The sequence below is a fragment of the Salmo trutta genome, unplaced genomic scaffold (assembly GCF_901001165.1).
Source record: "Salmo trutta unplaced genomic scaffold, fSalTru1.1, whole genome shotgun sequence".
Taxonomy (NCBI): Eukaryota; Metazoa; Chordata; class Actinopteri; order Salmoniformes; family Salmonidae; genus Salmo; species Salmo trutta.
The window spans coordinates 369,251-380,000 of NW_021822677.1; the positions used below are offsets into that span (position 1 = coordinate 369,251).

General features: G+C 43.5%; 1 protein-coding gene across 3 annotated transcripts in view; it reads left to right on the forward strand.

The window, feature by feature from the left end:
* Nucleotides 1–5,377: 5,377 nt before the first annotated feature.
* Nucleotides 5,378–10,750, forward strand: part of LOC115183182 (serine/threonine-protein kinase B-raf) — a 55,502-nt gene continuing 50,129 nt past the window's right edge. Inside the window, exons 1-2 of one of the 3 annotated variants that reach the window (XM_029744522.1) lie at nucleotides 5,378–6,218; nucleotides 6,595–6,766. In XM_029744522.1, the coding sequence (XP_029600382.1) occupies nucleotides 6,611–6,766 (156 nt within the window). In that variant the 5' untranslated portion in view covers nucleotides 5,378–6,218; nucleotides 6,595–6,610. Of the gene's footprint in view, nucleotides 6,219–6,440; nucleotides 6,767–10,750 lie in introns of those variants that run through there. The other 2 variants (XM_029744521.1, XM_029744523.1) reach the window with 2 other exon arrangements.

Below are 10,750 nucleotides of genomic sequence, written 5' to 3' on the forward strand. Positions count from 1 at the left end.
CCTATATAGTACACTACTATAGACCAGAGCCCTATTCCCTATATAGTGCACTACTTTAGACCAGAGCCCTATGTAGTGAACTAATTTAGACTAGAGCCCTATTCCCTATATAGTGCACTACTATAGACTAGAGCCCTATTCCCTATATAGTGCACTACTATAGACCAGGGCCCTATTCCCTATATAGTACACTACTATAGACCAGGGCCCTATTCCCTATATAGTACACTACTATAGACCAGAGCCCTATTCCCTATATAGTACACTACTATAGACCAGAGCCCTATTCCCTATATAGTGCACTACTTTAGACCAGAGCCCTATTCCCTATATAGTGCACTACTATAGACCAGAGCCCTATTCCCTATATAGTGCACTACTTTAGACCAGAGCCCTATTCCCTATATAGTACACTACTATAGACCAGAGCCCTGTTCCCTATATAGTGCACTACTATAGACCAGAGCCCTATTCCCTATATAGTGTACTACTATAGACCAGAGCCCTATTCCCTATATAGTGCACTACTTTAGACCAGAGCCCTATTCCCTATATAGTGGCACTACTATAGACCAGAGCCCTATTCCCTATATAGTGCACTACTATAGACCAGAGCCCTATTCCCTATATAGTACACTACTATAGACCAGAGCCCTATTCCCTATATAGTGCACTACTATAGACCAGAGCCCTATTCCCTATATAGTGCACTACTATAGACCAGGGCCCTATTCCCTATATAGTGCACTACTATAGACCAGAGACCTATTCCCTATATAGTGTACTACTATAGACCAGAGCCCTATTCCCTATATAGTACACTACTATAGACCAGAGCCCTATTCCCTATATAGTGCACTACTTTAGACCAGAGCCCTATTCCCTATATAGTACACTACTTTAGACCAGAGCCCTATTCCCTATATAGTACACTACTATAGACCAGAGCCCTATTCCCTATATAGTGGTACTACTTTAGACCAGAGCCCTATTCCCTATATAGTGCACTACTATAGACCAGAGCCCTATTCCCTATATAGTGGCACTACTATAGACCAGAGCCCTATTCCCTATATAGTACACTACTATAGACCAGAGCCCTATTCCCTATATAGTGCACTACTATAGACCAGAGCCCTATTCCCTATATAGTACACTACTATAGACCAGAGCACTATTCCCTATATAGTACACTACTTTAGACCAGAGCCCTATTCCCTATATAGTGCACTACTTTAGACCAGAGCCCTATTCCCTATATAGTACACTACTATAGACCAGAGCCCTATTCCCTATATAGTGCACTACTATAGACCAGAGCCCTATTCCCTATATAGTGCACTACTATAGACCAGAGCCCTATTCCCTATATAGTGCACTACTTTAGACCAGAGCCCTATTCCCTATGTAGTGCACTACTTTAGACCAGAGCCCTATTCCCTATATAGTACACTACTATAGACCAGAGCCCTATTCCCTATATAGTGCACTACTATAGACCAGAGCCCTATTCCCTATATAGTACACTACTATAGACCAGAGCCCTATTCCCTATATAGTGCACTACTATAGACCAGAGCCCTATTCCCTATATAGTGCACTACTATAGACCAGAGCCCTATTCCCTATATAGTGCACTACTTTAGACCAGAGCCCTATTCCCTATGTAGTGCACTACTATAGACCAGAGCCCTATTCCCTATATAGTGCACTACTATAGACCAGAGCCCTATTCCCTATATAGTACACTACTATAGACCAGAGCCCTATTCCCTATATAGTGCACTACTATAGACCAGAGCCCTATTCCCTATATAGTGCACTACTATAGACCAGAGCCCTATTCCCTATATAGTGGTACTACTATAGACCAGAGCCCTATTCCCTATATAGTGCATTACTTTTCTATAAATGGAACAGGGTGGCATTTGGGAAGAACACACTGATATTACTGGGCTTCTCTCTCTGTATCTCTGTATCTCTGTCTGTTCTCTCTCTCTCTCTCTCTCTCTTCTCCCTCCCGCTCTCTCTTCTCTCTCTTTTCTCCCTCTCTCTCTCTCTCTCTCTCTCTCTCTCTCTCTCTCTCTCTCTCTCTCTCAGAACCATAATCTTGTGTAATTTGTTCAGCTGCTTGATTATTATGTCCACGATAATACATTTAACATAACCCCAATGATAGGTTTCAGTCCGTGAATGTAGGACTTGTAAGATGTTTTGTTTCTGACTATGTCCCCCCCCATGGTGTGCACTCAGCATGGTGTGTCGTAGGGTCAAAGGAGAGCTGTGGAGATGCAGCCCTTGTACACTGAACAAAAATATAAACGCAACATGTAAGGTGTTGGTTCCATGAGCTGAAATAAAATATCCCAGAAATGTTCCATACGCACAAAAAGCTAATTTCTCTCCAATGTTAGACTCAAATGTGTTTACATCCCTGTTAGTGAACAGTTCTCCTTTACCGAGATAACACATCCACCTGACAGGTGTGGCATATCAAGAAGCTGATTAAACAGAATGATCATTACACAGGTGCACCTTGTGCTGGGGGCAATGAAAGGCCACTCTTAAATGTGCAGTTTTGTTACACAACACAATGCCACAAATGTCTCAAGTTTTGAGGGAGCGTGTAATTGGCATGTTGACTTTTGGAATGTCCACCAGAGCTGTTGCCAGAGAATTTAATGTGTATTTCTCTACCATAAGCCACCTCCAATGTCGTTTTAAAGAATTTGGCAGTACGTCCAACCGGCCTCGCAATGCACAACCACGTGTATGGTGTTGTGTGTGCGAGCGGTTTGCTGATGTCAACCTTGTGAACAGAGTTCCCCAAGGTGGTGGTTGGGTTATGGTATGTGTAGGCATAAGCTACGGACAATGAAAACAATAGCATTTTATCAATGCCAATTTAAATGCACAGAGATTCCGTGACAAAATCCTGAGGCCCATTGTCATGCCATTCATCCTCCTCCATCACCTCATGTTTCAGCATGGTAATGCACGGCCCCATGTCACTAGGATCTGGAAGCTGAAAATGTCCCAGTTCTTCCATGGCCTGCATACTCACCAGACATGACACCCGTTGAGCATGTTTGGGATGCTCTGGATCAGACGTGTACGACAGCGTGTTCCAGTTCCCGATATCCAATATCCAGTAATTTCACACAGCCGTTGAAGAGGAGTGGGACAACATTCCAACAGGCCACAATCAACAGCCTGATCAACTCTATGTGAAGGAGATGTGTTGCGCTGCATGAGGCAAATGGTGGCTGACTGACTGGTTTTCTCATCCACACCCCTACCTTTTTTTTAAAAGGTTTCTGTGACCAACAGATGCATATCTTTATTCCTAGTCGTGAAATTGATAGATTAGGTCCTAATTAATTTATTTCAATTGACTGATTTCCTTACATGAACTGCAACTCAGTAAAATCTTTGAAATTGTTGCATGTTGCGTTTATATTTTTGTTCAGTATAATTGTAATAGTTGACTTGCCTACAGATTAAACCTGCAGTTTGGTTTAGACCAGAGATTCAGATAAAATGAAGAGATACCTACTGTACGTCTCCACCCTGACAATTGAAACTGTTGTCCATAGGGCGGGAAAGACAGCCTGTCACTCACCCACCTCTCTTTGGATTGGTGGATACATCTAGTTTATTTGAATATTTTGGTTGAATATTCGATGAGGGTTGTTGACGTCACCTGTCTGTATTACGTGGAGAGTGAGACGCGTCGTGAATAGGACCGTCAAGAACCGGGATAAAGTGATATAAAGTGTTTGTTTTTTTTCTCAAAGTTGCCGGGATGTCACGTGTTCTGCTTATATCAGCACGCTCGGAACAACATAAACATTACAAATATTCTATTCAATCAAATAAGCCTCACGTAGCAAATAAGCCATTACACTTTTTTGTTGACCAAAGTCGACACTCAAATGTATTATTTTACGCCTGCCACGTTAGGTTACTCAAATCAAATTCAATTTCAAGCTGCTTTATTGGCATGAAAAACATTGCGTCAATATTGCCAAAGCAACAATGTATACAATATAAATTGTTTATAAAATAATGCAGAATAATAATATCAAATGGTAATAAATAATACAAATAAAACAAATAAAAATAATAAAATGGTAACAATTAATAGTAGAAAAATAATAAATAATATGGACGAAAAAAGGCTAGACATGGAAAATGAAACTATAACTAACTCACCATTACTACAACTAGCATCATCATTACTACTACAGTACTATACCACCACTACCACAACCACCATTAATTACACTGATATCATTACCATCACCCCTACTACCCGTACCACTACTATTTGGAATAATAACCACAACCATAATAATAATTAAGTTAATTATTCAGTGTCTCTCAGGCTATGTCAGGCAAATACATATTTGGCTGCAATAGGAGCCATTGCTCCTTCACCCATGAGTATTTGTTGTTTTTCCTCTGGATTTAATAAGATCAAATGTGGAATAAATGTAGTAATTTCTGCAAATAATGAATCTCTTGGTGAGGAATATTTCTCCCAGTAAAGGAGAAAGTGCATCTCTGTTTCTACCTGCCCTGTCGTGCAGTGACCACATACACGCTCCTCTTTGGGTCGCCATGTCTTTTTATGTCTGCCGGTTTCTATTGCCAATCGGTGGTCACTCAGCCTGTACTTGGTAAGGATCTGTCTCTGCCAGGTGGTCACTCAGCCTGTACTTGGTAAGGATCTGTCTCTGCCAGGTGGTCACTCAGCCTGTACTTGGTAAGGATCTGTCTCTGCCAGGTGGTCACTCAGCCTGTACTTGGTAAGGATCTGTCTCTGCCAGGTGGTCACTCAGCCTGTACTTGGTAAGGATCTGTCTCTGCCAGGTGGTCACTCAGCCTGTACTTGGTAAGGATCTGTCTCTGCCAGGTGGTCACTCAGCCTGTACTTGGTAAGGATCTGTCTCTGCATCTTATCTCTGATCGAGTAGAGATAATCAATTCAATTTCGATTTAAGGTGCTTTATTGGCATGGTAAACATGTTTGCATTGCCAAAGCAAGTGAAATAGATAATAAACAAAAGTGAAATAAACAATAAAAAATGAACAGTAAACATTACACTCACAAAAGTTCAAAAATAATAAATACATTTCAAATGTCATATTATGTATATATACAGTGTTGTAACGATGTGCAAATAGTTAAAGTACAAAAGGGAAAATAAATAAACATAAATATGGGTTGTATTTACATTGGTGTTTGTTCTTCACTGGTTTTTCTTTTTCTGCGGCTCCGTTGGTCTCCATACAGATACTCCTCGTCTGGCGGACGAAAATACGCCACCTGCTGGAGGAGACACATTTACCCCTCTTGTTTCTCCTGTTTCCTCTCTGGTCGAGCTGAGGTTTGAACTGCTGGAGGAGACACATTTACCCCTCTTGTTTCTCCTTTTTCCTCTCTGGTCGAGCTGAGGTTTGAACTGCTGGAGGAGACACATTTACCCCTCTTGTTTCTCCTGTTTCCTCTCTGGTCGAGCTGAGGTTTGAACTGCTGGAGGAGACACATTTACCCCTCTTGTTTCTCCTTTTCCCTCTCTGGTCGAGCTGAGGTTTGAACTGCTGGAGGAGACACATTTACCCCTCTTGTTTCTCCTGTTTCCTCTCTGGTCGAGCTGAGGTTTGAACTGCTGGAGGAGACACATTTACCCCTCTTGTTTCTCCTTTTCCCTCTCTGGTCGAGCTGAGGTTTGAACTGCTGGAGGAGACACATTTACCCCTCTTGTTTCTCCTGTTTCCTCTCTGGTCGAGCTGAGGTTTGAACTGCTGGAGGAGACACATTTACCCCTCTTGTTTCTCCTTTTCCCTCTCTGGTCGAGCTGAGGTTTGAACTGCTGGAGGAGACACATTTACCCCTCTTGTTTCTCCTTTTCCCTCTCTGGTCGAGCTGAGGTTTGAACTGCTGGAGGAGACACATTTACCCCTCTTGTTTCTCCTTTTCCCTCTCTGGTCGAGCTGAGGTTTGAACTGCTGGAGGAGACACATTTACCCCTCTTGTTTCTCCTTTTCCCTCTCTGGTCGAGCTGAGGTTTGAACTGCTGGAGGAGACACATTTACCCCTCTTGTTTCTCCTTTTTCCTCTCTGGTCGAGCTGAGGTTTGAACTGCTGGAGGAGACACATTTACCCCTCTTGTTTCTCCTTTTTCCTCTCTGGTCGGTTTGAAGTACTGGAGGTAAAATCTCAGCTACAGTTTGGTTTGCATGTCTGTGTATGGTGGGAGACCTACACAGGTTGGTGCTATACAGTTGTTTTGTGGTAAATGTTTTTGGTATTTTTTGGGTGCTTTTTATTTGGCAGGTGCACTTGATGCAGTTGTAATTGGACCAGCTACTAATCAGTCAGCAAAATCATATGCGCTCACTGAAACAAATGAAATACTCGTTATTGACATATTAAAACAATGGTCACTGACACAGAAAGGAGGAAAGTGGTACCCTAATTTCCCCGTGTACCCCCAAAGCATCACATCCCAGTGCTTTACCAGCCAGCTACACTTCTTGAATCTGTCTCCCCCTCCTGTCTCCTCTCCTCGATTCTTTTCCACTCAGTTACTCGCAGTTTAAAATGGCGGCGTTGAGTAACGCCGAGTCCCCACCGCCCGTCTTCAACGGTGACACGATGGACCGAGACCCGGAGCGGGAGCGGGGACTGGAGGAGCTGGGAGCCTGCCTGGACCCAGCCTGTTCGGTGGGGATCCCAGAATGTCCGCAGGACGAGGAGGTATGGACCGGGGAGACGGGGGTGAAGCTGGGCATGGTGAGACGGGGGTACCGAGTGGAGGTAGCTGGATGAGGATCTTTAGGAAACACCGGCTGTAATATGGATCGTGGGGATGCATTGCAGGGGGCGAAATGATGCACTAAAATGGAAATGATTTCCATCACTAACGTGTCCTTCGTCCTCTTTGCATTTGCCGTTATTCCTTAAGGTGCATTTTGCGTTAGACTACATTGATCAAGTTATATATCCGCTGACGCCAATGTTTATTTCAGGCCTGCCTATATTTCATTTGCTTTTCGAGTTTTTTCTTCTTCTTCTCTCCAGCAGGTCTCTTTCTGTCTCTCTCTCTCTCTCTCTCTCTCTGCGGCGGCTGCTGCATCCAGCTCTCTGTTCGCTAGCTGGCACCGGCTGGCTTCACCGATCTACCGCGTACGGGTTGATAATGCCTCGTTTTATATCCATATAGCTAACTGACAAACTTATTTCTATTTCTGAACAATTCATCAGGGATTTACGGTTTCCGTCTATTCGATGCAGAGAATCCCCTTCGTGGGCTGTCTGTCGACGGGAGCTGATATGTCGGTGCAAAGATCGGCTTTGTTTTGGTTGATAAAATGTACATTATTTTACAATATAAATCATTGGTATGGAGGTTCATGCAGAATTATTAGCGCACGATTTGTAATAGTCACGCTAGGTAGGCCTCTCCATCATCATGGCTCAAATGATATGCTCCTAGCTAACGTTACATTTATGTAAAGTTAAACCATATTTTAACAGCTATTTTCTAAAATATTTTTTGCTTTCAATGCAAGAAGGCCTGTATCGAAGACATGAAATTAAAATAAAGAACATCATGCAACAGTCAAAATGTATTTTGTGAGTGACATATCAGGCTTATCCAATTGACCATAAGATAAAAATGATGCCAAAATCACAATTGCATCATATTGTATCTGTTAGTCAAATAGAAAAAGCTGTAAGTTGTGTAAAGAGCCAAACCAAAATCCTCAATCAATTCTCTGTCAGCTTTACTTTGGGACCTTGACTAACCTGCTGATACTAGTGGTTTCTCTGGTTACAGTAGAACTCATAAACCAATTCACCTGGGATCCAGGTAATTAGATCAATTAGTAGACCTAATTAGTCAGATTTTTTGTTTTGTTTTAAAGGTATACTCAGGTAGCTAAACTTTCTCCTTCCCAAAAGTGCTTGACGGATGTTATTGTATGCCTTCACAATAAATACAATATCTTTATTGTCTGTTGAAATTTTGTCCGCGCGGGATATCTGTAAATCTTCAGGATATTTTCCGAGCTGAGTGAATAATATTGCCCCCCATTCAGCAGTCAACAGAATTCAAATAGAATGCACATAGAATCAAATAGAATGCACATAGAATGCACATAGAATCAAACAGAATTCAAATAAAATGCACATAGAATCAAATAGAATGCACAGAATCAAATAGAATCAAACTGAATTCAAATGGAATCAAATAGAATGCACATAGAATCAAACAGAATTCAAATAGACTCAAACAGAATTCATATAGAATTCAAATAGAACAGTTAGACAGCCTCCAGAATTTCGGCTACTAGTAAGTATTTTTGAAACCTCCAGCTTTGGGCTGGATGTGTCAATGTGTAGTTCATATGTAACCGATGTGAAATGGCTAGTTAGTTAGCGGTGGTGCGCGCTAATAGCATTTCAATCAGTGACGTCACTCGCTCTGAGACTTGAAGTAGGGTTTCCCCTTGCGTTGCAAGGGCCGTGGCTCTTGTGGCGCGATGGGTAACGATGCTTCGGTGGGTGTCAGTTGTTGATGTGTGCAAGGGTCCCTGGTTCGAGCCCGGGTTGGGGCGAAGAGAGGGACGGAACCTACACTGTTACATTGATGCTGTTGACCCGGATCATTGGTTGCTGTGGAAAAGGAGGAGGTCAAAGGGGGGGTGAGTGTAACCGATGTGAAATGGCTAGTTAGTTAGCGGTGGTGCGCGCTAATAGCATTTCAATCAGTGACGTCACTCGCTCTGAGACTTGAAGTAGGGTTTCCCCTTGCGTTGCAAGAGCCGCGGCTTTTGTGGCGCGATGGGTAACGATGCTTCGTGGGTGTCAGTTGTTGATGTGTGCAAGGGTCCCTGGTTCGAGCCCGGGTTGGGGCGAAGAGAGGGACGGAACCTACACTGTTACACATACATGCATCATCTATGCGCAAGAATTACTGTCTTACCTCAATTAGACACGGAATCCCGAGTTTGAAAGCGACAGTATTTCTGGAATCTGTGCTGCGCCATTTCCCCCCCCCCCCCCCCCCCCACTACCCCTCCTCCCACGTGGGCTAGCCCCCTTAGCAATTTGATTTCTAGCCAATGAGCTTCAGCCCCTCGCCATTTGAGTGACAACGAATCAAGCTGCAGAGGGGAGAGAGTAATGACGTGGTGCACATATCTGTTCCGATGTGACGTAGTACGCAATATTCTCCACAACCACTATTGGCTAGTGAGCGCTACTTTCAGAACTACTGGTTAAAAAGTACCGGAGAATCTCTTTAATGGTCATAGAATCAGAGAATGTCATTGAATTTGAATTCTATTGCCCCAAAACAGTAAAACATTGTCCAGACTGAGGCCAAACGGCATTAAGAGTCCAGAGGCCGCACATGATGTGCACATTTGGAGTTATTTTCATGAAACGGTACTCTGTGGCCTCACGTTTCTATCCACGGTTTTTATGCGAGTAGTCATACCGTATTAAAAGTGGGAGTTCCTCCCATTCTTCTCTGCAGATCCTCTCAAGCTCTGTCAGGTTGGATGGGTAGCATTGCTGCACAGCTATTTTCAGGTCTCTCCAGAGATGTTTGATCGGGTTCGGACTCTGGCTGGGCCACTCAAGGACATTTTAGAGACTTGTCCCGAAGCCACTCCTGCGTTGTCTGTGTGCTTAGGGTCGTTGTCCTGTTGGAAGATGAACCTTCGCTCCAGTCTGAGTGTCCTGAGCGCTCTGAAGCAGGTTTTCATCAAGGATCTCTCTGTACTTTGCTCCGTTCATCTTTCCCTGGATCCTGACGAGTCTCCCAGTCCCTGCCACTGAAAAACATCCCCACAGCATGATGCTGCCACCACTATGCTTCACCATAGGGATGGTGCCAGGTTTCTTCCAGACGTGACGCTTGGCATTCAGGCCAAAGAGTTCAATCTTGGTTTCATCAGACCAGAACATTTTGTTTCTCATAGTCTGAGAGTCCTTCAAGTGCCTGTTTGGCAAACTCCAAGCGGGCTGTCATGTGACTTTTACTGAGGAGTGGCTTCCGTCTGGCCACTCTACCATAAAGGCCTGATTGGTGGAGTGCTGCAGAGATGGTTGTCTTTCTGGAAGGTTCTCCCATCTCCACAGAGGAACTCTAGAGCTCTGTCAGTGACAGTCAGGTTCTTGGTCCCCTCCCTGACCAAGGCCCTTCTACCCCGATTGCTCAGTTTGGCCGGGCAGCCAGCTCTATGAAGAGTCTTGGTGGATCCAAACTTCTTCCATTTTAAGAATGATGGAGGGCACTTGGGGACCTTCAATACTGCTGACATTTTTTGGTACCCTTCCCCAGATCTTTGCCTCGACACAATCCTGTCTCGGAGGTCTACGGACAATTCCATCGACCCCATGGCTTGGTTTTTGCTCTGACATGCACTGTCAATTGTGGGACCTTTTTTATAGACAGTTATGTGCCTTTCCAAATCATGTCCAATCAATAGAATTTACCACAGGTGGACTCCAATCAAGTTGTAGAAACATCTGAAGGATGATCAATGGAAACAGGATGCACCTGAGCTCAATTTAGAGTCTCATAGCAAAGGGTCTGAATGCTTATGTAAATATGTTTTTTTATTTATTTTTATTAATTTGCAAAAAAATCCTGTTCGCTTTGTCATTATGGGGTATTGTGATGTCATTATGGGCTATTGTGATGTCATTATGGGCTATTGTGATGTC